Here is a 23,725-nt window from a genome sequence, read left to right on the forward strand (position 1 = left end):
GCGAGGCGAGGCGTGTGGTGCGTTCTCCTGGGGACCGCTGCCATCGGCAGCTGCAATCAGCAGGCTTCGTTTCTCGTTATGAGAACATGAAATGAAATTGCAATATTGCTTTGCAAATCTTTTTTGTGATTAATCACGTCAGTACCTCGCTGCCGGGTGCCGCACGCGGTGGAGTGGGCCGCGGCCTCGGCCGAGGGGCTGCCGGGTGCTCCCGGGGCGAGGGCAGGAGCCCGGGCTGGCGCTCCCGGCAGCGTTCGGTTCTGCCCGGTGAGCTCCGGCCAGCCTGGACGGGCCCGTTCCGGCACCCCGGCCACCGGGAGCTCGCTGGTGGCCCTGGGACCACGGCGTGAGCCACAGCCCGAGCCCCATCACCTGCTGGGGAAGCCACCGGCAGCGGCTCCGGCACGGCCGGGCAACGCTCCGACACCGGCAGAGCCGTGCTGTGCTGGGGGAGCGGGTGATGCCGTGACGGTCCGGGTGCTCGTGCCCACCCCACCGCTGCCGGCACCTTGTTTCCTCCCCGGTGGTGCGCCGCGTCTCCGGGCGTTGCTCTGGCCAGGCGGCCTCGTGCCGTTTGCCGGCGGCGTGCGGCTCCCGGGCGCCGACGCTGGGGCTCCGTCCGGTGGGGACGACGCTGCGTGAGCAGATCGGTCCCCGTCACCGGTGGGGTGCAGGGGAGACAAAACGGGGTGAAGGCTGTGCCGTGAAGCGGTGCTGGGGGCCGCACGCTGCCCGGTGCTGGGCGCTGCCCGGCAGCGGGGGGCTCACCCAGCTCCGGGTGCCGTTGCAGGTTGGAGAAGTCGAGCCAGGTCCGGACGGTGTCCAGCAGCAACTTGTTCTTCAAGGGCAGCCGGTTCCGGTACAGGTGAGTGAGGCCGGTGAGCGGCGGCTGCCGGCTGGGTTTGGGGTGCAGCTCTGGGCACGCCGTGGGGACCGGTCAGGGCTGGACTCGCTGAGGGTCCTGCTGTCGCTGGAGGACCCCCCACTGCAGCCTCGCTGAGGCCATCACCGCTGCTGCCTCCGTTCCACAGCTGACGTCCCGCTCCCCAGCCCCGGAACGGGGGATTTTTGGAGGGACGGGCGTGGAGGAGGGGGAGGACGGGGGGCTTTGGGGTTTGGTGTTGAGAACAGCAAGGAGCGAAGCGCGTCCCCACAATTCCTAAACTCCCGGGGGGGGGGTGGTCCTCCCTCCCCCAGACCTGGGACCCCGCATCTCAGCAGGGTGAGACCCCAGCACGTCCCCAGCTGCGAGGCGCTCGCTGCTGGCACGGGAGGGCTCAGGCACCCCTGGCGTGTCCCCCCCGGAGGGGAGGTGACCCCACGGTGTCCGGCATCTCGTGCCAGCAGAAGCAGCGACGCGTGGCGGCAGAGGTGCCAGCTCAGCCTGTCCCTGCTCTGCCCATTGCCCCTCTTTCCAGCAAAGATCACTGCTTCTCCGTGGGGAGACCCCCACCCGGCCCCGGTGCGTGGGGAGGGGGCCGTGCCGTGCCGGGGTGCCGCGGGGCCAGCTCGTGGCTCGCCGGTGCGGTGCTCACGGCCGCTGTTGTTGAACCGCCCGCAGTGGCCGCGTTGCGAAGGAGGTGATGGAGTCCAGCGCCAAGATCAAGCGGGAGCCGCCCGAGATTCACCGGTAAGAGCCGGGCACCCGCGGCGCGGTGCAGCCCGTGGGGCCGGGGAGGGCTCCGGTACCCGGCTCCCGGGGCGGCGGAGGGAGCCGCAGGGCCGAAGCGGAGGGCAGCCACACGCCCAGGGCTCCGGCACCGTCCCGGGCTGTGACACCGTCCCAGGCTGTGACACCGTCCCGGGCTGTGACACCGTCCCAGGCTGTGACACCGTCCCCATTCTCGTCCTCAGGGCAGGGCTGGTGCCGAGCCGGAGCTGCCCCTCCATCACCCACGGCCCCCGCCTGAGCAGCGTGCCCCGCACCCGCAGGAGAGCCGTGCACATCTCCATCATGGAAGGTAGGGCGCGGGGCCGGGGAAGGAGGGCTGGCGGAGGGCAAAGCCCCGGCAGCCGCCCTGGAGCTGCCCCACGGGGCCAGGGCCAGCGCTGGGGGCTGGGGCTGTGCCGCTGGCGGTGGCTGTGATACCCACCGGTGACAGCCGGGTCTGACTGCCAGTGACACTGTGGTGGCTGTGGTACCCACCGGTGACAGCCATGTCTGATCCCAGTGACACTGCGGTGGCCATGGTACCCGCCGGTGATGGCAGTGTCTGACCCTGGTGACACTGTGGTGGCCATGGTACCCACTGGTGATGGCAATGTCTGATCCCAGTGACGCTGCGGTGGCTGTGGTACCTGCTGGTGACAGCCATGTCTGATCCCAGTGACACCGCAGTGGCCATGGTACCCGCCGATGATGGCAGTGTCTGACCCCGGTGACGCTGTGGTGGCCATGGTAGCTGGTGACAGCCGTGTCTGACCCCGGTGACGCTGCGGTGGCCGTGGTAGCTGGTGACAGCTGTGTCTGACCCCAGTGACGCTGTGGTGGCCATGGTAGCTGGTGACAGCCGTGTCTGACCCCGGTGACACTGCAGTGGCCATGGTAGCCGGTGACAGCCGTGTCTGACCCCGGTGACGCTGCGGTGGCGGAGGGCAGCGTGCGGGGTGGGCGCTGCTGGGGTCCGTTGGGGCCACGCGAGGATGCTCAGCAGTTTGGGAACCGGGGAGGTGGGCGAGGGAGGGGCCGGCAGGGAGCGTGGGGCCGGGGTGGGTGCACCCCGCGGTCCTGCCCCGCTCCCGGCCGGGCACCGCTGCGCCCACCCGGCTGCCCGGGCTGCGGAGCCGCTGCCTGTCCGAGGGACGGGCCCCTCCGAGCGGGCCGGGGGCTTGTCTGCAGCCGGGGACCCCCGGGCGGGCGGCTCTGCTGGTTTCTGGGGTGGGAGCGCGGCCGCCAGCCGGGGTCACCGCTGCCACCCCGTTCAACGTGAGCACCCGCTCCCCCCGGCGCGGGTCCAAAGCGGTGACAGCAGCGCAGAGCCACCCCAGCGAGCCCCCCCGCGGTGGCACAGCCGCCGGCACCCCCTGCCCTGCCAGCTGCTCTGCTTCGCTCGCACCTCCGCAGCCCAAAATAGCCCCCGGCGTCAGCGTGCCAGCGGGCGAGCGGCCGTCCCCGGGCTCCTCGCGGCCCTCGCCGTCGCCGCGGGCCGGGTGCCGCCATGGCGAGGTCCCTGGTGAGGATTCAAACCAAAGTCAGCGTCCGCCTGCGGCTCGTCAACCACTGCTGCCGCCAGGTCACGGTCCGGCTGCTGGCCCTGGGGCCGCGGCTGCTGGCCCGGGCGCGGGGGGCTCTGCCGCTCGGCCCCGCGCTCCCCGGCCTCGGCCGCGATGCTCTGCGCGGCCCCGGCACCGCACCGGCACCAGGTAACGCCGCGCTGCGCGGGGTCTGGGCCCCTCCTGGCTGTGGTGTCCCTGGGGGTCCCCAGGGGCTCCTTGCGGCTGCGGTGTCCCTGGGGGTCCCCATGGGCTCCTCATGGCTGCGGTGTCCTTGGGGGTTCCCATGGGCTCCTCGTGGCTGCGGTGTCCTTGGGGGGTCCCCAGGGGCTCCTCCTGGCTGCGGTGTCCCTAGGGGTCCCCATGGGCTCCTCCTGGCTGCGGTGTCCCTGGGGGTCCCCACGGGCTCCTCCTGGCTGTGGTGTCCTTGGGGGGTCCCCACAGGCCCCTCCTGGCTGCGGTGTCCTTGGGGGGTCCCCAGGGGCTGCTCATGGCTGCGGTGTCCCTGGGGGTCCCCATGGGCTCCTTGCGGCTGCGGTGTCCTTGGGGGTCCCCATGGGCTCCTCCTGGCTGTGGTGTCCTTGGGGGGTCCCCAGGGGCTGCTCATGGCTGCGGTGTCCCCAGGGGTCCCCACAGGCCCCTCCTGCCTGCCGTGTCCTTGGGGGTCCCCACAGGCTCCTCCTGGCTGCGGTGTCCCCAGGGGTCCCCACGGGCCCCTCCTGGCTGCAGTGTCCGGGGGGGGTCCCCACGGGGCTGCTCATGGCTGCGGTGTCCCTGGGGGTCCCCATGGGCTCCTCCTGGCTGTGGTGTCCTTGGGGGGTCCCCACGGGCCCCTCCTGGCTGTGGTGTCCCCAGGGGTCCCCACAGGCCCCTCCTGGCTGCCGTGTCCCCAGGGGTCCCCAGGGGCTCCTCCTGGCTGTGGTGTCCTTAGGGGTCCCCATGGGCTGCTCATGGCTGCGGTGTCCCCAGGGGTCCCCACAGGCCCCTCCTGGCTGCCGTGTCCTTGGGGGTCCCCACAGGCTCCTCCTGGCTGCGGTGTCCCCAGGGGTCCCCACGGGCCCCTCCTGGCTGCAGTGTCCGGGGGGGGTCCCCACGGGGCTGCTCATGGCTGCGGTGTCCCTGGGGGTCCCCATGGGCTCCTCCTGGCTGCGGTGTCCTTGGGGGGGTCCCCATGGGCTCCTCCTGGCTGTGGTGTCCCCAGGGGTCCCCACAGGCCCCTCCTGGCTGCGGTGTCCCCGGGGGTCCCCAGGGGCTCCTCCTGGCTGTGGTGTCCTTGGGGGTCCCCACAGGCCCCTCCTGGCTGCGGTGTCCCCAGGGGTCCCCAGGGGCTCCTCCTGGCTGTGGTGTCCTTGGGGGTCCCCATGGGCTGCTCATGGCTGCGGTGTCCCCAGGGGTCCCCACAGGCCCCTCCTGGCTGCGGTGTCCTTGGGGGTCCCCAGGGGCTGCTCATGGCTGCGGTGTCCCCAGGGGTCCCCACAGGCCCCTCCTGGCTGCCGTGTCCTTGGGGGTCCCCAGGGGCTCCTCCTGCCTGCGGTGTCCTTGTGGGGTCCCCACGGGCCCCTCCTGGCTGCAGTGTCCGGGGGGGGTCCCCACGGGGCTGCTCATGGCTGTGGTGTCCCTGGGGGTCCCCATGGGCTCCTCGTGGCTGCGGTGTCCTTGGGGGGGTCCCCATGGGCTCCTCGTGGCTGCAGTGTCCTCGGGGGTCCCCACAGACTCCTTGTGGCTGCAGCGTCCTTGGAGGGTCCCCAGGGGCTCCTCCCGGCTGTTGTGTCCCCGGGGGGTCCCCAAGGGCTCCCCGCGACCGCAGCCCAGGCGATGTGGGACACGAGATGCAGGACGCTGGGGCGAGCGGGCTGGGGTCCCCCGTGCTGGCTGGACCCTGGGTCGTTGTCACCACGCAGCAGCTCCAGTTTCGGGGCTGGACCCGGCTTTCCCCAGTTCCTCTGGCTTTTTCCGCCAGTCCCGTGGAGCCGGCAGGGGCAGGAAGGGTCTGGGGGGGACACGGACCCCATCAGCTGCCCTCCCCGGGGAGCCCGACTGCCGCCGGCCCCGCCGGGGACGCAGCGGGCGCTGAGCGCCGTGCCACCCCGCAGACATGGCTGTTGGGGTGAGAACACGGTTATTCCCCGCCGCGCTGATCGCCCGGGCGGCTGCCGGCACGCGGGGCCCGCGGGTGGCATCCGGGGAGCGCTGACACGCGCGAGGCCGCGAAGCCCGGGGAATGCGGGCGAGGACGCGCGCCGGGAGCTTCGCTTCACCCCGGGCAGCGCGTGCGGCCAGGGCAGCCGTGGTGCTCCCCACGGTGCCCGCCCCACCGGGGCGATGGCTGCCCCGGCCCTGGCAGCCCGGTGGCCATGGGGACCCCTGGGGACCCCCGGGGACCCCCGGTCCTGGCCTCACCCCCTCCAGGCCCCTGGGTCCCGCGGGAGCGGGTGTGAAGCCTTTTTCTGGCAGTGAATCCATGGCAGTCAGAGCTGCTCGTGACGCGGGGCGGGGGGGCTGACACCCCAGCGCGGTCACAGCACGCGGGTGTCAGCGATCAGGTGACACCGCGCTCCGTCCCGGGCTGACACCAGTGGCTGCCGGTGCCAAGTCCCGGCGTGTCCCGGCGTCACCGCTGCCGTCAGGGCTGCAGCCCAGGGGCTGCTCCGGGCTCAGGCCGCTGGTCCCGGGGGACCAAACCCGACCGAACGCAGCCGTGCTGGGCCCCCGCGGGGACACCGGTCCGGCACCGCGCCGTGGGGGGTCCAGCGGTGGGAGGGGAGCGATCCCCACCCTCCGCCCCGCTGAGCGTCCCCCCTCTCCCCTGCTGTCCCCCCAGGCCTGGAGTCCCTGCGTGACAGTGCCCACTCGACGCCCGTGCGCTCGGCCTCCCACGGCGACGCCTTCGCGGCCCCCGGCCGGAGCGGCCGCGCCGAGAGCAGCGAGCGGGTGGCCGTCATCGCCGACGAGAGCTACAGCCCGGCCGACAGCGTGCTGCCCACGCCGGTGGCCGAGCACAGCCTGGAGCTGATGCTGCTCTCGCGGCAGGCGAACGGGGCCCCGTGCAGCATCGAGGAGGAGAAGGAGTCGGAGGCCGGCACGCCGGCGGCGGGCGAGGAGGCGGGCGGCGAGCTGCGGGCGCTGTGCCCGGGCGCCGGCGGCCTGGGGGCCGCGCCGGCCGAGCAGGTGAATAAGTTTGTTTTAAGTGTCCTCCGTTTGCTCCTCGTGACCGTTGGACTCCTCTTTGTCTTGCTCCTCCTCCTGATCGTCCTTACCGAGTCCGACCTTGACACTGCCTTTTTCCGCGATATCCGCCAGACCCCCGAGTTCGAGCAGTTCCATTACCAATACTTTTGTCCCCTCAGGCGATGGTTTGCCTGCAAAGTCCGCGCCGTGGTAAGCCTGCTCCTTGACACCTGACGGCGGGAGCCGCCACCTAACTGGCCGCGGGCCTGGGGACAGACCTGCCGCCATCCCCGCGCGCGGGACCGCCGGGGCGTCTGCGGCCCCCCCCAGCCCTCCCCTCCCGACCCCGAGCCCGGCGCGGCTGCGGGAGGTGGGTGCAGCCCCACGCCGCCTCCTCCTCCTCCTCCTCCTCCTCCCTGCTCAGCCGCTCCCGCCCCGGAGCCCGCACAGCGCGCTCACCCTCCCAACGCTCCCACCGCTCCGGAAGCACCGAGCAGAGCAGTCGGCTTTGCTCTCGCCGCCGTCACCGCACGAGCATCGCCGGGAGGCTCGCGATGCCGCGTTGCGCAGGAGCTTCAGCAATGGTGCTACTGAGTATTAATTCAAACACTCGTGTGCTCTGACGTCATCAAATCCGCCACTGTGCGCACCACCACCTTCCACCTACCGCTTTGCAGAAGCCCCTCCCTGCTAACGCGGAGCGATTCGCAGCGGGATGTCGACCAGGGACGCCAACCGGGGACGCCGGCCGGGGACGCCGATCAGGGATGCCAACCGGGGACGCCCCAGTTCGCCCCGCTCCCGGGCGGGTATGCGGGCCGGCTCCCCGCGGCGCGGCATCGCCCGGCGAACGGGAGCCCTCGCCCAGCGCTGCAGACTCGGCCTCTCCTCACTCGTCCTCAGCGTCGGAGCTCCCGAGGGCAGGGGGAGCGCGGGGCCGGCGAGAGCACGCCGGGCACGCTTGGCCACGCCGGGGCACGTAGCCAGTAGTGACCGTGTCAGATTTATTAGGAAGCCCTCTAGCCTCCGAAAGGTGTACCTGTTTTGTACAAAAAAAGAAAAAAACAAAAAAGAGGAAAAAAAAAAAAAAAAAAGAGACTGTTTCAAGGTCTATTTTAACAAGGAAATGCTATTTTGTTATCGAATCTAATCCAGTCTTTTTTTACTTCACGGCTCGGGTGAGCGGCGCGCGCTGCACCGAGCAGCTCTCAGTCAGCGAGAGGTTTGAGAGTAAACGCTCGGGAGGGCGGCAGATGAACCCGCCGCTGGGTCTGGAATGGAGAAGGGAGCGGGATTTGGTGACTCTTCTGAAGAGAAGAAGGACGGAGCTACAGGAGCGGAGGTGACACTGACCAAGCCAACGGAGAACCATTAGATCTGGCTGTTCCGAAGCAAAAATCAATAAAACCCCCTCCTCGTTGGCGTGCCGCTGCCGGGACCGCCGGTTCCCCGGGCAGCAGCCGCCTGGTCGCACCGGGAGCAATAAGCGCCAGCCCTGGCCAGGCTGGGTCGAGCCAAACGTAACAAAAAAGGCAAAAACACAGCTGAGCAAGTTTTATTTCATCTCAGGGAGAGATTTCACGTCCGCTGGGGCCATAACCGCAGTTTTCAAAAGCCTGATTTCCGTGGTCTCGTCTCTGCGCGTCCCACCACCCATCGCGGCGAGCACCGCTCCCCGCCGAGGCCGGCTCCCGCCCGGCCCGCACCCGCTCCGCCGGCGCCGGGCAGAGCAGCGCGGCGATGGCGTTGGCACAAGGGGGGCCAGACGTGGGTTTGTCACTGCAATAAAGAGCGAGGTCCCGTTGGCGGTCGGCGGCAATACAGACCCACGCCGTCGCGTCCCGCCGCCCGTGAGGGCTTCGCCGCCAGCCCCCAGCGCGGGAGCATCCGGAGCCGCCCCGCGCGCGCTGCCGGGAGCCCCAGGAGCCGTTTCGGCACGATCTCGATCTCCTGTTTTATGCAACGTAGCGAAACGAACTCTTAGCGTAGTGCTCCTACCTCAGCCCGTAGTTCATGGTGTTTCTATGCAGTGCGTGGTAGTCCCGAACCCGCCGTTCCTCGCCCCGCGTCGGAGGTGCGGTGGCCCCTGATGTCCCGCGTGACGTCGTAGCAGCACAGCCCCGTCCGCCCGCGAGACACCGGCCTCCCGCGCGCCGTCCTGCCCGCGGAACCCCGCGGAACCCCGCGGAACCCCTCGCCATCGGCTCACTCCAGCGGAGCGACGAGGCCGGGGCCGGCGCCTCTGCGCTGCCCACCCAGCCTCCTGCAGCCCCCCCAGAAGTGGTGACCGCTCCTCGTGCGTTTCTCCTGTGCGTTCCATGTTACGTCTGGTGTTCTGCTACCTGTTAGTTTTACCTGTCTTTATATTAAAGTGTTCTTTCCATAGGTTCTTATATCAGAGAAAAAAAAAAAAAAAAAATCTTGTAATAGCGTACTGCATCTTTAAGCAGTAGAGGTTAAAATACCTGAAAATGTGAATTTCTTAGTTTTCATATAAAAAGAATCTAGAAATTAACCTTTCATGTGCCAAATACTGTAAGTTACATTTTTCCTTCAAAATGTACCTTTTTCTACATATTCAGTATCTTAGTTAGCATAAAATCATTGGTGCCATGAAAAGTATTTTTAAATTTAAATAAATATTTAAACCTCATGAAAACCGGAGTCGGTATGAGAGTTGTTCAGCACGTACGGTGTCGGTATCAGTTTTTCACTTGAGTGAAAACTCAGCTCAAAACCCACGAGGGCTCTGCCCTTTTAGCAGCCGCTCACCCGCGTCCCAGGGAGCCCCCGGGAGCGGGCAGAACTCGGCCGCCTCCGGCCGCTCCACCAAGGACGCGCGTCCCGTGGTGGGGGGACCATAAGCCAGCAGTGTGCCCTGGCTGCCAAGAAGGCCAATGGGATCCTGGGGTGCATCAAGAAGAGTGTGGCCAGCAGGTCGAGGGAGGTTCTCCTTCCCCTCTACACTGCCCTGGTGAGGCCTCATCTGGAGTACTGTGTCCATTTCTGGGCTCCCCAGTTCAAGAAAGATGAAGAGCTACTGGAGAGAGTCCAGTGGAGGGCTACGAGGATGGTGAGGGGACTGGAGCATCTCCACTACGAGGAGAGGTTGAGGGAGCTGGGCTTGTTCAGCCTGGAGAAGGCTGCGAGGGGACCTTATAAATGCCTACAAATATCTGCAGGGTGGGTGTCAGGAGGATGGGGTCAAGCTCTTTCCAGTGGTGCCCAGCGACAGGACAAGGGGCAATGGGCACAAACTGAAGCATAGGAAGTTCCGTCTGAACATGAGGAAGAACTTCTTCCCTCTGAGGGTGACGGAGCCCTGGCCCAGGCTGCCCAGGGAGGCTGTGGAGTCTCCTTCTCTGGAGATATTCAAGACCCGCCTGGACAAGGTCCTGTGCAGCCTGCTCTGGGTGACCCTGCTTGGGCAGGGGGTTGGACAAGATGACCCACAGAGGTCCCTGCCAACCCCTACTATTCTGTGATTCTGTGGGGACGGCGCCTGCCCAGCAGCATCAGCCCCAGGGAGCCCGTCCTGCTGCCTCGCGGATGGCGTTAAGGAGACCTCGGCCGTCCCTCTGACGGGACAGACCTTGCCCGAGACACGGACACCGACCGGCTGCCGGCCTTCAGAGACGGTGGGCACAGCACAGGCACCGGCCGGGAACGGCCGCTCCGGACTCTCTCCTGGCCCCTTACACGCAGCAAATACCCTACTGACCGAGCAGGCTTTCTTTTTTTGAAAACTTACTTTGATATTGGGGAAAAAATACCTATTTTGATACAAACTGACTGTCATAGCCAGATTAATTTTTTTTTAAATTGAAGAAAATGCCAAATGTAGTTTAGAAGATTTATTTTAAAGCTTTTACAATACTGTTGTCTCGAGAAAACAGAGTTAGCTTAGAAACAGCTTAATACAAATTAAAAAAAATTAATGCAAAAGGGAAATAAAAAAAACCCTCAAGCCACGTTGTTTATTCTTTGAACACGTGAAGGCGGCCGCTGGAGTTGCCGCCCACCAAGATGTTCCTGCTGGGATGAACCACGTTAATGGAACAGACGGACCCAAGGCAGTCGGGGTTGTAGAAGGAGTGCAGCAGTTTCCCCGTGTCCTGGTAGACCTCGATTTGCCTCGGCTGCGCCATGCTGCCCACCACGAAGCAGTCCTCCTGCTTAGGGTCCCATATCGCTCTGAACCTCGTCAACCAGCGGCCCGTGTTATTGTTGTGTCTTCAGAGCAGCAAACAGGGAGAAAAAAAGAGAGAGAAACATTCCTCTGACTGAGTCCAGCACCTTTACGTATCGTCCCTTACGGCGTATTTGCTTAAGCCCCCCCCTTCCTCGCCTGCCGAGCCCCCGGCACAGCTCGCGCTGCTCAGCCCCGGGCAGGGCATCGCTCTGCTGCGACGGCGGGACGGGACAAGGCAAGGCGCCGGGGCAGGAACACAGAGCAGAGGGTACTGGGACCTAAGTGATTACTAGTCAAGGTAGTTACGCTTCATGGTTCCCTATTTTAATAAAACAGGACAAACAGAATCACAGAATGGTGGGGGTTGGCAGGGCCCTCTGTGGGTCCCCCAGCCCAACCCCCTGCCCAAGCAGGGTCACCCAGAGCAGGCTGCACAGCACCGCGTCCAGGCAGGGCTGGAATATCTCCAGAGAAGGAGACTCCACAGCCTCCCTGGGCAGCCTGGGCCAGGGCTCCGGCACCCTCAGAGGGAAGAAGTTCTTCCTCGGGTTCAGCTGGAGCTTCCTCTGCTCCAGTTTGTGCCCGTTGCCCCTTGTCCTGTCGCTGGGCACCACTGGAAAGAGTCTGGCCCCGTCCTTCTGACCCCCACCCTGCAGATATTTATAAAAGGTCCCCTAACGTGCATCGAGCTTTTTGATAAACTGCAAACGAAGAGTTTTCAAGCCGGTCACTCCTCTAGCTCCAGCTCCCTCGCAAACCAACCCTGACAATGATTCACCTTCTGGAGCACAAAGGTGTTTCACAAGGGTTGAGACTCCAGCCAAAAAATGTCAAGAAGTAACCTCTGATATTTAAGAAATGCACAAAGAAAAGGCATTCTGAACCAGAAGGCATTTCAGAAGTCACAAATCGGTCTGCTCCAGGTGCGCAGGAGGACGCTGAAGCTTCCCTGCAGCCCCGACCGCCCCGAGGAGGCTGCGCCGAGCTCACCTGACGGCGCTGAGCACTGCGGCCGTCGCTGAGAAGGAGGTGGTGTCGTAGACCCTGCAACACAGAGCAGCGCGTCAGCAGGACGGGCAGGCGGGGACGGCAGCCCTGGCCTCGCAAAGCAGGGTCAGCGCAGGCCTGGCCGCGCACGAGCCGGGGGCACCGCAGCGAACGGCACACGGCATCGCGGCGAACGCAGGCACCAGCCCCCCAGCTGACACTGTTAACGTTGGCTTTTCGGATTGGGTCTGCTTCTAGCTAGAACTGTAGGGCTGCCTTTCCGAAAGCCGCTGCGGGAGGACACCAAGAGCGGCGTGCGGGGACAGACGGCAGCTGCTCTGTCCCGCTGTCCTGCTGCCGGGAAGGGCAACAGGCGCCAGTGAACCCCCACCAGTACCAGCTCCCAGCGCCAGGGCCTCCCAGGCAGGATGGAGCTCACCCGGCAGAGAAACCATCGCCACAGCTCCCGCTCGGGGCTCTCCCTCCCTCCCGACGGACTCTCAGGATCCCCAGCCCCCAGGGCACGAACTCCCGGCCGCTGCCCAGTCAGGAGCCGCTGCTTCTCCCTCCGGAGCGGGCAGGGAATGAAGGATCCTGTATCTGTTCTTCTCCCCAGTCTGTCGAGCACAAACGTTCTGGTTTACTCGTAGCCATTCTGTACTCTGATCCTTGCTGTTAGCACCAAGGATTTGCAATTTCCACAACCGAGCCTGCTACGGAGAACAACATCCTCAATTATCCACAGCAAACAGATCCCGGGAGAGAACGCGCAGCAGCACCACGGAGCTGCACAGCAGAACTCCTTCCCGTGTACGGGGAAGGAAGAAAAGCAGATTTCCACCCAAAACAGGCAGCACTTTGAGAGCTGCGCCGCACTCGGCTCCTGCCCCGGACCCCGGTCGCTGCCCGTCTGGTGACAGCATGGGCACCGGTGAGCCCGGGCCGGGTTCCCGCTGCTCTGACACGAATCAGGACTTCAGGACAAACAGGGCGAATACGCAGCCGCCATCAGGGACGCACATGAACAGATCACCTAAACTATGGTCACAGAACTACCAAGCAGAAAGAAAAACCAGTCCTCTAACACAGCACCGCTCCCAGCAGTTCCGTTCATCAGACGCAGACGACTGGCAGCAGAGCTGGCATTATCAGACTCCTAAGTACCAGCAGCTAAAAATAAAAGCGGTTTCTAAGCATCTCATATTTGTGTTCATGAGCCAGGTTTTTTGGCTGGTTTTTGTTTGGTTGGTTTGGGGTTTGTTTTTTTTTGGTTGTTTTTTTAAAAGACTTAACAGTACCTGTGTATTCTACTGCTCACTGTTAAATATTCTTCAGGAAAATGAGAATTAGAAAGAAGAAAAGCAAATCATGCAGCATTAAAGATTTACTTGCCTTGGCATTTTTATCACGTTTTAAAAAAGTGATAAAGACAGAAAGCTCTCAATGGTGGGTAATGCAGACAGGAAATCATCATCATCATCATAATAAAACCCCAGTTGGCATTTTCCAGAGATTCCTCCCTCGCACACCGCCTCACCTCAGCTTGTCATCAGCACACACCGTCACCACTCTGTTCCCCGTCACGGGCGAGAAGTACGCAGAGGCAACGCTTTTCGTGTGTCCCTTGAGAGCGCTCACGGGCTTGTTCCCCTTGGGCTTCAAGTGCCGAACGTCGTAAACACACACATCCCTGCGAGAGACGCCACGCGGCACCCGTTACACAGCGCAGCACCAGGCCGCGCCGTTCCCTTTACCAGAAATGGCTCCGGAGACGGCGCCGGCCTCAGGCGAGGGCGTTCGATCCTCCCCGCAGCCGCGCGCTCGCTCTGCCGGCCAGCAGCCCCAGGAGAGCACCAACCCCCTGCGACACTGAAGCCCCTCTGCCCTGCCGTCTGTCAAAAACCCGTCACTCCCAAACCCCTTTTCTACCCCGAAAGGCGAAAGCCAAAAGCGTGTCTCATCTCAGAACCACAAGCTTGTTTTCCAAAACGCCCACGAGAGCTGTGAGGGTGCGCCGAGGCCGGGACGCGCCCCGCTGAGCGGCTCCCGCCCTCCGGACACGCCGCCGACGCAGACCCCAGCGCGGACAGGGCACCGGGAGCGCAGAGCTCGTGTCGAGCCACCTACCCTGCGCCAGCAGCAACGAAATACTGTTTATTCGCGGGGTGGACGTGGACTGTCCTCGTCTTCTGGAAGCCGATGTCTGCGGACAGCTCTGGAGACGTTCCCGGCGTCCGTCTGTCCACAATGGCGACGTCACCTTCCCACTGTCCCACTATGGCAGTGCAGGCGTTGTCTTCCAGAAAGTCAAAGGAGGAAAAGCTCCCCTCGCTCCGGCACACCTGAGCGCAGAGAAGGTCACAGGTAACCGAAGCCGCGGAAGGAAGCGCGCCGCTACTCACCATACCCACGGCACCCCACGGGCTGGAGACTCCACGCTGCCCCTTCGCAGCGTTCCACAAATACCAGAGAAGACTGCCTGGTTTGGGAGGCCCGGCCTTGGCTCGCCGTGCGGGTCACCTTTCTGTAGGACCGGAACGCTCTGCACAGGGGGGACAGTTCTCCATCCCCAGTAAGCTGGCAGCAGCGTACCCGGCCGCTCTGCCAGCGCTCCGAGGAGACGCTGTCACCTCTGCGTCCCGGCCACCCAACGGCTGCTGTCCTCCAGCACGCACCGAGCGAGCACTAACGAGGCCGTGCCTCTCTCCAGCGCTACAGAGACCTCCAGTCGGGCGCAGAAATGCGAATTTGGCCTCCTGTAATCTGGGGGATCAGAGCCGGGACGCCAAGCCACCCCACCCATGGAAGTCTCCTCTCGCAGCAGCAATCGGCCCCAAGTTTGCTAACGCTGCAGGAAAGCTTCCGCGCCCCAGCTCTCCCGAGGTGTGCGGGCTCTCCCGCGAGCGGCCGCACTCCTTCCAGCGGCAGCAACGCTCCTCGAGGTATCGCGAGGCTGCGTCAGCCGGCGCGAGCAAACGGAGCAGGGGAGCAGCACTTCTCTCCCCCGACCTCCCACGACACGCTCTGGCAAGGGTCTGTCTCCAGAAGCGAGCCCCCCTGCCCACCACAGAATCCCAGCATGGTGGGGGTTGGCAGGGACCTCTGGGGTCCCCCAGCCCAACCCCCTGCCCAAGCAGGGTCACCCAGAGCAGGCTGCACAGCACCGCGGCCAGGCGGGGCTGGAATATCTCCAGAGAAGGAGACTCCACAGCCTCCCTGGGCAGCCTGGGCCAGGGCTCCGGCACCCTCAGAGGGAAGAAGTTCTTCCTCGGGTTCAGCTGGAGCTTCCTCTGCCTCAGTTTGTGCCCGTTGCCCCTTGTCCTGTCGCTGGGCACCACTGGACAGAGCTTGGCCCCGTCCTCCTGACCCCCCCCTGCAGATATTTATAAGTTTACATTAGGTCCCCACTGCAGGCGCTTCCCAAGCAGCTGCCTGCCACAACCCCACCAAATCTACGGTGCCTGGAAGGGCTGGGGGGAAACCAAAGCTTTAAGCTGTGGCAGCCTGTTGTATTTTGCAGCGTCGAGAGCTGAGCAGCGCAGATGTACCTGTGAAAACCACGCAAACAAAGGCAGCACCACGCAGCCCCTCCGCTCCGCTGCCTGGCTCGCCCTGAAGACGGCCACAGCGTCTGGCTCGCGTGAAGCCCGAGGAAAGCAAAGCCAGCTCATGCTTTGTGCTGTTCTACCACGTTTGTTTGGGTGGGGAGTTTTTCGTAAGACAGACTCTTGCTCGTGGTCGTTAAAAGGTACTGCTTTTGAAGAGAGGCACGTGCTGCTGAAGCAGAGATATGAAATTAAATTCAGTAATTGCAATTTCCTCCCTGCAGAAGCAGTTGCGAGTACCCGAGCTGTTACTCTGATTTAGTGACTAGGAAGCATCTCCGTATTTTTATGGTGTTAATTAAAGGTTACTTCACGTGTCCTTGTGGGAATGGAATCCTGAACTTTCTTGCTAACAAAACAACCAACAAACAGCGACTTGGGTACAAGGAGACTGGAGCTTCCCAGCCGAGAGGAGCTGGCAGCACCGCCGCGGGAGCACTCACCTCATCGAAGACGGCCCTCGTCACGTCCCCGCATCGCAGAGTGTCACTGCTCAGGGACAGCAAGTGCGCGGGATTACACGGAGAGAAGTGCATGCAGCTGACCAGGTAGTTGTGCGGAACGAAGACGTGCGCTCCTCCTTCAGACTGGCAGTCCTGAAAAGCAGCGGAGGGTCAGCGGACACAGACGCGAGTTACTGCAGGTATTTCTAGCAATGACTGCGACTTTCAAAGCCAAGTCTCTGTCCTCCCAGTGCTCTCAGCCTGCTCGGGACACCCGCTCCTGCTCGGAGCTTCCCCTCTGCCTGGAGAGAGAACGCGCTCGCCGGACCGCTCAGCGCAGCCCGGCCAGGCCGCCCGCCCGCTACCATCTTCACCACGACACAGTTTAGCTCAAAAAAGCACTCAGCGTTTACTCCCAGTTTCCGAACTCTGTTTGCTAGTTGGGAAAAGCTGCGACTTCCTGCTGTGATTTAGGTGCTCTTCTGCCACCGCCGTCACCAGCGCCGCAGCGGGACATCACACCTGGCTCGGTTTTACTGGCAAAAATGGTCCTTCACTGGCAGAAATGGGCCTTCACTGGCAGAAATGGGCCTTCACTGGCAGAAATGGGCCTTCACTGGCAGAAACGGGCCTTCACTGGCAGAAACGGGCCTTCACTGGCAGAAATGGTCCCTCGGTTCCCGCAGTCGAACACCTCGCCGAGGATCCAGCGCGTGCGTACGCCACTCACCTCGCGGTATGCACATGCCAGGCTACTTAGAGCTCAAGCTGAATTATAGTGACCCAAACTGAAGGTACAGCATAACCTCCTCCATCTTCTCTTCTAATTTTGGCATCATTTAAGCTCTGATATTTTAAAACTGAATACATCACTTTGGTACAAGTGCCGGTCCAGCCCACAAAGACTACTCTGCTCCCAAACTTGGCCAAGTCCAACTCACTTCAGGAAAATAAAGAAGGGAGCACAAAAGGGCAAGGAGCAGCCTTAACGATTCCAGGCTTCCCCTGAAACGCCTTCGCAAGGCCACAGAGCCAGCCTGGAGCGCTCGGAGGCCTCAGCCGCCGCGTCACCAGGTCACCTCTTCGACAGGGCTGCGCGGTCCAAGCTTTCCAAGCTGCACGGAGCAGTTTAAACTCCTTTATAACCGAGTAAGAGTCTCGGAGCTGAATTCAGTCGATCAGTTTCCATTTTCCATCAAAGCAGAAACGACTCAAACCCCGAGAGGTCAGCACCATTGCAAAAATCGCAAAGAAAATCTGCGCACGCGTGACCTTCAGGCAGCTGCCTTGGACGACGCGGGCTCCAAGCGGAGGAAGGTTACCGAGGTGCAAGCCCAGGGCACGAGCAAGGATTCTTGCTGCAGGAGTAACTAAGGCAGCTCAAAAACGACGCTGAGACTAACTGCAAAGCCCCCAGAAGCTCTCAAAGCTGCTTTTTGGAGACAATGTCAGTAAATACATGCCAGCATAGACCGGCAGAGCAATTTTCTCTCTGCTGTCTGGAAAGACAGTGAGCCATTGCAGCTACCCAAAACCTGAACAAACTCAAAAACCAAATGCTTGAGCATCCACTTCCCCTCGCCCTCCGAAACCTAGCTGTGGTATTGCTACAAGGGTACTGTAATTAGATCCTCAATCTCTCAACAGGGAATTTAATTTTCACCGTTGCTGATAATATTTTCAGGTAGCGATCCATTTTCTTCCTCTCTCCCCTCAAAACTTACCAGCGCAACCTCCCCTCGCATTAAACCTGGGCTTGCCGAGGACCAGGCAGCTCGGGTGAGCCTCAGCTGAACAGACAGCCCGGAGCCCCCCGCAAGCACGGGCACAGCCCCAAACACCCCGCGCCGAGCCTGACAAGCGATGCTCCAGGCTGCGCCCGCCCTGCACGCGGAGCTCTGCCAGGCGAAGAGCGCACCGACGACTCACCACGTTCCAGAGACCGATCTGCCCGGACTTGTCCCCCGCTGCCACCAAGACGATGCTGTCAGAAGGATGGATGGCCATGGCAGATACGCGGTACTTCACAACCTTTTTAATGTTCTCCTCACTGAGGACCATGCTGTTCAGGCTGTCTTGGTATCTAGACAGCATCAGGAAAACGTTAGCTATTCCGGAGAAGAAAGGAGAACAAGCCGAGACCCAGCTGTTAGCTGCTGGCTTCAGATTACCTTTTCATGTCACACGTGTGCTTTTCTTTAGCATTAGCTTTCATCTACAGAGAGAAAGGAAATATTTATCAGAATTAGATTACTTACAACTCAAGCTCAATTACATTACCCAAAAATAGTTCACGGTAAGTACAGCACCTCGCTTATCCTCATCCACGTAGCCAGTAAGTCCTCTGCCGATTTACTGTTCTCCGTCTGATCTTCCGGAACCATTGGCAAAGGCCCGGCTGGAACCTGAGCCTGGAAAGACACGAGCAACTTTCGTAACTCAGATCAACCCAAACTACAAACCTTTCCACACACCAGACAGCCCGAGAACACACCTGTGACAACACAAGAAATGAACACAAAAACAACAACAACAAGTTTGTATCAAATCTCATTAAAAATATAAATAGAAATTTACTAAAGACAACAGCGAAGACCAATAGCTACCGCATGCTCTCTCCTCTCCTTTCTGATGCTCCAGCAAGGCTGATCTTCAAGAACTGTATTAGAGATTTAGCTTTATTCTGCAGCACCACGGAAGATTTAAATCCCCATCTCTCAAAGCAATAGAATTTTTACGTGTTGCTATATAACTACTTCAAAAAGGTAGTAAATACTTCAAAGGAAAATAAACTAGATCAAAAGTTACTGTGAAATAACATTAAAACAGAGCAGTAAAACTGTGAATTTAAAGCCGCTCAGATCTAAGGGCTGTTGAAAAACGCGTGACGTTTGACCTCAGGACCCTTCCGACCATCCAGACCTGCACTACCTCACCACCCCGAGCCACCCAACAGCAGCGAACCTTCCGAGCGGGCACGGGCAGCCTGCGCCTCAGGATGCTGGAGGGTGAAAGAATTTACCTTTCGCTGTCACCACTGTAATGGGACCTCCCCAAATGTCTCCAGGTTTTACAGTAAGCTCAGCCATGACATTATCAGTCAGCTTCACCAGCACCATTTTTATAAAGCTTCTGTCCATACACGCCCACCCACACTTCCTCTGACCCTGCCCCATCTCACATATTCCTCTGCTTCCGGCGGGGCAGCCATCGCCGGCATCGGAATTCCTGACGGCTCGACTCTCTGCAAGCGCCGAGATCTTCGAAGGACTCCTTCATCTTCTGCCTTTTTCGGCTTAGGTCTAGAACAACCACAACATTTCAGAATTACCGACGCAGTTAAGTAACAGAAGTCCTCTGCATCTGAGCAGGAGACGGCAGAGAGGGTTCAGCCGCGCGACTCCGACAGCCCAGCCCGGCCCGGCCGCCCAGCTGCTGCCGACTCACGGCGGGACCGATTGCTGCCGTCACTTGTTCCGTCACGGAGAGCAACGCACGACCAGAGGAGCACTTCGCAAGGCGTGCATACGCACTGCACCTTTCTTTCGCTCGTAACACGTCCCGCCACTGCCGCTTCTCCTCCCAGCCTTCCCGGCTTGTAATCCCTCCTTCCACTCACCGATCTCGTCATCTTTTCCCGCTTTCCTGCGTCATCTATCTTATTCTTCATTTGGGCTCAAGCTCATTTTTCTGCTTTGCCTGGCCCTGTTGTGGCACTGCCAAGTGTCTTTTCTCCTACCCTCGTTGGTTACCCTCTCCCTTGCACCCAGTCCTGCCCCCCTCTTTCTTCCCCGTGCTTTTTCCCATCATTGGTTTTCATCATTTAACATTTCTTTCTTTGGCCATCATGCAAAAATATCATCAGAAAAAAGAAATGCACTTGAAATGCCTCAAGACAAACGTCACAAAAAGAACCACTCCTGTGATGTGACGCACAGGCTGCTCAGACTGCCGCTCTCCTTCCACAGGACGGCAGAGGAGAGGCACTGCCCGGAGGAGGCCCCTGCTCATGCGTTCGCACAGCTTCAGAGAACCAGCGACCCAGACTGAGCTGCCCAGGGAGACCCCTCGCTAGCTCTGCCTCTGTGTGCCAGGCGTGTGCGGGTGGAAGAGCCGAGACACGCGACGAAGCAAGCAGGAGGCAAATCTCACACAACGTTGTTTTACCTCTTGGTGACTTGAGGTTGTGTTTTAGTTGCAATTTGCTGAAGTCTTGCAGCTGACTTAAAGAGAAAGAAAAAGATTAAAAATATATATATATATAAAACGAGCATAAAAGATTAGCCTGTATAAAATGCAACTATCTAAAGGCTGCAATGAACTATACTGCAATTATTTATAACAATAATAAAAAGGGAACTCCGAGAGCAACTGGACGAAAAGGAGTTATTTTGACTCAGGTTTCAGTCTGGGTGGTAGGGAGTCTTACTGCCTACTAGACAAGCCCAACCATGTCTCGCAACCCAGTCCAGCGAGCGAGGAAGCAGGCAGCCATTCACGCAGGTAATTCACTCACTGCTGCCAGAAAAGGCATACGTTATGAACTGAAAATGAAAAAAAAATAACGCAAGAGAATGAAGGAGCGCGGAAATAAGGGTAAAGACTTGGATCTACGCGTGACAGCATTTGAAATTCCACTGCCTTCGCCTTCCAGACAACACGAGAGGAACTGCAGCACGGTTGTGTGCACCTGGACGAGGTATGCTCGGAGGAGGCCTCCTCCCAGCAGCTCTCCCACCAGCCTCTCGAGCGGGAACGCAGGGCACGGGAAGCAGTGGGAGCACGCGCCCACAACGCTGGCACCGGCACCTTCGCCGAGCCCCGAGCCCCAGGGCCACCCCATCCGGCACCGCCGGGCCCGGCTGCTGCTGCCACCGAACACCCCACCGGCAGGGTTTTGCTTTCCTCACTTCTCTAAGTTTGACCACTGACCTCCCCTCTTTGGAAAAAGCTAACCAGCAGCACAAAACCCCAATTTTTTTATCCAGCCAGGGTAGTCCTGACGTCTCAGGAAGCTGTCGTGGCTTTCCTAACACTGCCACTGCCAGGGAAGGGTTCCACGACGAGAGGATGACGGCACGGTTATGACACCTGGAGACCGCGTTTTGATGCTACTTAGATTCTATACAAACCTCATGCAGCTTTAAAGCAGCAAAGAATTTAGCATTTTCTGTAATGTTCTTTAGCCTTTTCCTTTCATACGCTGACAACTGCGAGTATCCATCCTGCAAGAAGAAGAGCCAGTCACTCCCCATCGTACAGTTACACGGCGCGCAAGAGGTGTCCCAGGCTCCTGGGAAGTGAGTCTCGAAATTGATTGTCTAAATTCCTTAACAGTGGTTCGAGAGGCTTGCAAACAAACAGCAAGCCACGCACAGTGGGGTGATCCCCTGTCCATACCCAGACAGGTACCAGCTTGCATTGCAAAACTCTCTCCTAGCATTAACTCTACAGAAAGGGTCAGCTCATCCAGACCTTGCTAGAGGGAAAACAACACTGAAGTGAATTAATAAATAACTCAAGACTTCAGCAATGCGGCAAATGTTGCACATAAATGCAATGCAGTCTTAGATCATTTTTATCTATTGTAGAGGAGAAGGTGGACTCGACAAGTTGAAATGATAATTTGAATATAAATGAACACAGACAAAGCATTCGTATCTTATCACAGACCCACAGCATGGCAGGGTTGGCAGGGCCCTCTGGGGGTCACCCAGCCCAACCCCCTGCCCAAGCAGGGTCACCCAGAGCAGGCTGCACAGCACCGCGGCCAGGCGGGTCTTGAATATCTCCAGAGAAGGAGACTCCACAGCCTCCCTGGGCAGCCTGGGCCAGGGCTCCGGCACCCTCAGAGGGAAGAAGTTCTTCCTCGGGTTCAGCTGGAGCTTCCTCTGCTTCAGTTTGTGCCCGCTGCCCCTTGTCCTGTCGCTGGGCACCACTGGACAGAGTCTGGCCCCATCCTCCTGACCCCCACCCTGCAGATATTTAGAGGCATTTCCAAGGTCCCCTCGCAGCCTTCTCTTCTCCAGGCTGAACATGCCCAGCTCCCTCAACCTCTCCTCGTAGGAGAGATGCTCCAGTCCCCTCCTCATCCTCGTAGCCCTCCGCTGGACTCTCTCCAGTAGCTCCTCATCTTTCTTGAACTGGGGAGCCCAGCACTGGACACAGCACTGCAGATGGGGCCTCCCCAGGGCAGAGCAGAGGGGCAGGAGACCCTCCCTCGCCCTGCTGCCCACACTCCTCCTCATGCACCCCGGGATGCCGTCGGCTGCCCCCAGCTGCAGAAGCGCTGGACGGCGGCTACCGGCAGCCCAGGGACCCGCTGACGCCTGGGCGCTCGGCTTTCCCACGCTCCGACCGAGCAAGGGCGGCTTTCTCCCCCCTCGGGAGCCCGAACGGGTGAAACCCGGCCGTACGGCGCCAGCCGGAGCGGTCAGGAAGAAACCAGCCCGCGGAAAGAGGAAAACCGCTTCCACCCCCACCCCCCCACCCCCGCCCGGGGCGAGCGGCGGGGCCGCGCACTCACCGCAGCCTCCCCGCTGTCGCTGCCGTCGCTCTCCGCCTCCGGTGCCCTCGGGCGGGGCTCGGGGCAAGGCCGCTTGCCCTCCCCCGGCCCCCCCCCGCCGTACGCCTCCAGCAGCCGCTTCTGCGGCAGCCGCCGGGCCGCCACGGCCAGGGGCGTGAGCAGCACCCGCAGCTGCCGCGCCGGGCTCCCGCGCCGCCCGCCCGCACCCGGGCTGGGCCGCGCCTCCGAGGGCGCCGGCGGGGTGGACTCCTGCGGGGGGAGAGCGGGAGCTCGGCGGGGAGCCGCGGGCCGGGACCCTGCCTCCACCCGCCTCCCCTTCCCTTCCCGCGCCGCTCCTCCCGCACCCGGCTCCCCAAACCCTCGTCCTCCCGCACCCGGCTCCCCCATCCTCCCGGGCCCCCAGAGCCCCGCCCGCCTCGCTCCTCCCGGGCCCCCAGATCCCCATGCTCCCGCACCCGGCTCCCCCGCCCGCCCATCTCCCGCCGGCTCCTCTGCGCGCCGCCCGGCTCCCGCAGCCCCTCTGCTCCCAGCCCTTCCGCCCGACGCCCCTCCCCCGGACCTGCATCCACTGCCGGGTGCGCGGCGACGGCTCCTCGGGCTCCAGGGTCTCGGCCTGCGGCAGCGCCATGGCGGGCCGGGGGGGGCGGGGCGGCCGCTTCCCGCGCTGCAGAGGGGCGGCGCGCGTGCGCTCCCGCCCTCGGCGCCTTCCCGCCACGGCCGCCGAACGGGGCCCCGCCCCCCCGTGCCAGGCCCCGCCCCCCATGAGCCCGGTCCCGCCCCCACAGGAGCCCGGCCCCGCCCCCCCAGCTCCCTGCGGGCCCCGCGCTGCCGGGCCGTAGCGCCCGTAGGTGCCCCAGGGCTGCCGTGTCGGGGAGCAGAATCGCGACAGAGGGCCACGAGGGCCGATGTCGTTGCGCTCTGCGGGTCCGCGCTGCAGCTGGGCGTGCTCAGGAGAGACGAACATTGCGCAGTTTGATTCGGATGCTGCAGGCTAACGAGGTGCCAGGGCTCAGCGGCGGTGGGTGCCCGGCCCTGGGCCCACGCCCGCCCGGGCTGGACGGGGCTCTGCGCAGCCGGGTCTGGCTGGAGACGCCCCCTGCTCGCTGCCGGGGCTGGGCAGCCTCCAGCGGTCCCTTCCCACCCGAACCGGTCTGGTGCGGCGGTTCCGGAGTCGTTGCCGAGAAGCAGCTGATGGAATCCTCTGCTCCAGTCAAGCAAGCGACCGGTTCGCGCTGGCGAAAACAGGCGCATCGCCAAGGCCGGCTGCTGCGAGGAGGGGGGTGGAAGCTGAGGGCAGCTCCAACGCCCTTCACCGGGGCGGTGGCGAGATCCCAGTTTACATAAACAAAAAAACCTAAGAGCTCTGCAGCGCTTCTCCCGTGCTCCCCGTGCAGGACCCAGCTCTGCAGCGCTTCTCCCCTGCTCCCTGCGCAGGACCAGGGGCCAGCGCAGCTTTGGGACGCGCAGTTCCAGCAGCCACCCTCGAGCCGTGGTCTCCAGCGTAGCCCCGAGGCAGCTGTAAGGCAGGGGTACAGGGATTATTTCCACGGAAAGCGTTTCTAGAACCAGTCAGAACTGTTTAGAGTAGAAA

At 62.0% G+C, this 23,725-nt stretch overlaps 2 protein-coding genes across 3 annotated transcripts in view; one reads left to right on the forward strand and one right to left on the reverse strand.

Moving 5' to 3' along the window:
• FRMD5 (FERM domain containing 5) overlaps positions 1-9,386 on the forward strand; it is a 92,940-nt gene extending 83,554 nt beyond the window's left edge. Inside the window, exons 11-15 of one of the 2 annotated variants that reach the window (XM_075431351.1) lie at positions 791-865; positions 1,562-1,630; positions 1,855-1,961; positions 6,035-6,381; positions 6,561-9,386. In XM_075431351.1, the coding sequence (XP_075287466.1) occupies positions 791-865; positions 1,562-1,630; positions 1,855-1,961; positions 6,035-6,381; positions 6,561-6,608 (646 nt within the window). In that variant the 3' untranslated portion in view covers positions 6,609-9,386. Of the gene's footprint in view, positions 1-790; positions 866-1,561; positions 1,631-1,854; positions 1,962-6,034 lie in introns of both variants that reach the window. The other variant, XM_075431350.1, reaches the window with a different exon arrangement.
• An 827-nt stretch (positions 9,387-10,213) lies between these two features.
• Positions 10,214-22,765, reverse strand: WDR76 (WD repeat domain 76). Its single transcript, XM_075431238.1, has 13 exons — positions 22,694-22,765; positions 22,135-22,383; positions 20,741-20,833; positions 19,776-19,831; positions 18,790-18,910; positions 17,918-18,019; positions 17,780-17,823; positions 17,538-17,691; positions 15,609-15,761; positions 13,688-13,902; positions 13,098-13,250; positions 11,564-11,617; positions 10,214-10,614 (listed from the first exon to the last, which is right to left on the reverse strand). Exons 1-13 carry the CDS (start codon positions 22,760-22,762, stop codon positions 10,359-10,361), a joined length of 1,719 nt encoding a protein of 572 aa, XP_075287353.1. The 5' UTR covers positions 22,763-22,765; the 3' UTR covers positions 10,214-10,358.
• Positions 22,766-23,725: the final 960 nt, after the last annotated feature.

Source organism: Opisthocomus hoazin, chromosome 10 (genome assembly GCF_030867145.1).
Source record: "Opisthocomus hoazin isolate bOpiHoa1 chromosome 10, bOpiHoa1.hap1, whole genome shotgun sequence".
Lineage (NCBI taxonomy): Eukaryota > Metazoa > Chordata > Aves > Opisthocomiformes > Opisthocomidae > Opisthocomus > Opisthocomus hoazin.

Excerpts from the sequence above, each read along its gene's own strand:
- WDR76 (XM_075431238.1), bottom strand. The coding sequence starts at position 22,762 with ATGGCGCTGCCGCAGGCCGAGACCCTGGAGCCCGAGGAGCCGTCGCCG. Across the intron at positions 20,834-22,134 it reads GCGACAGCGGGGAGGCTGCG|GATGGATACTCGCAGTTGTC; the intron begins GTGAGTGCGCGG and ends TTCTTCTTGCAG. Across the intron at positions 10,615-11,563 it reads GCAGTGCTCAGCGCCGTCAG|ACACAACAATAACACGGGCC; the intron begins GTGAGCTCGGCG and ends GCTGCTCTGAAG.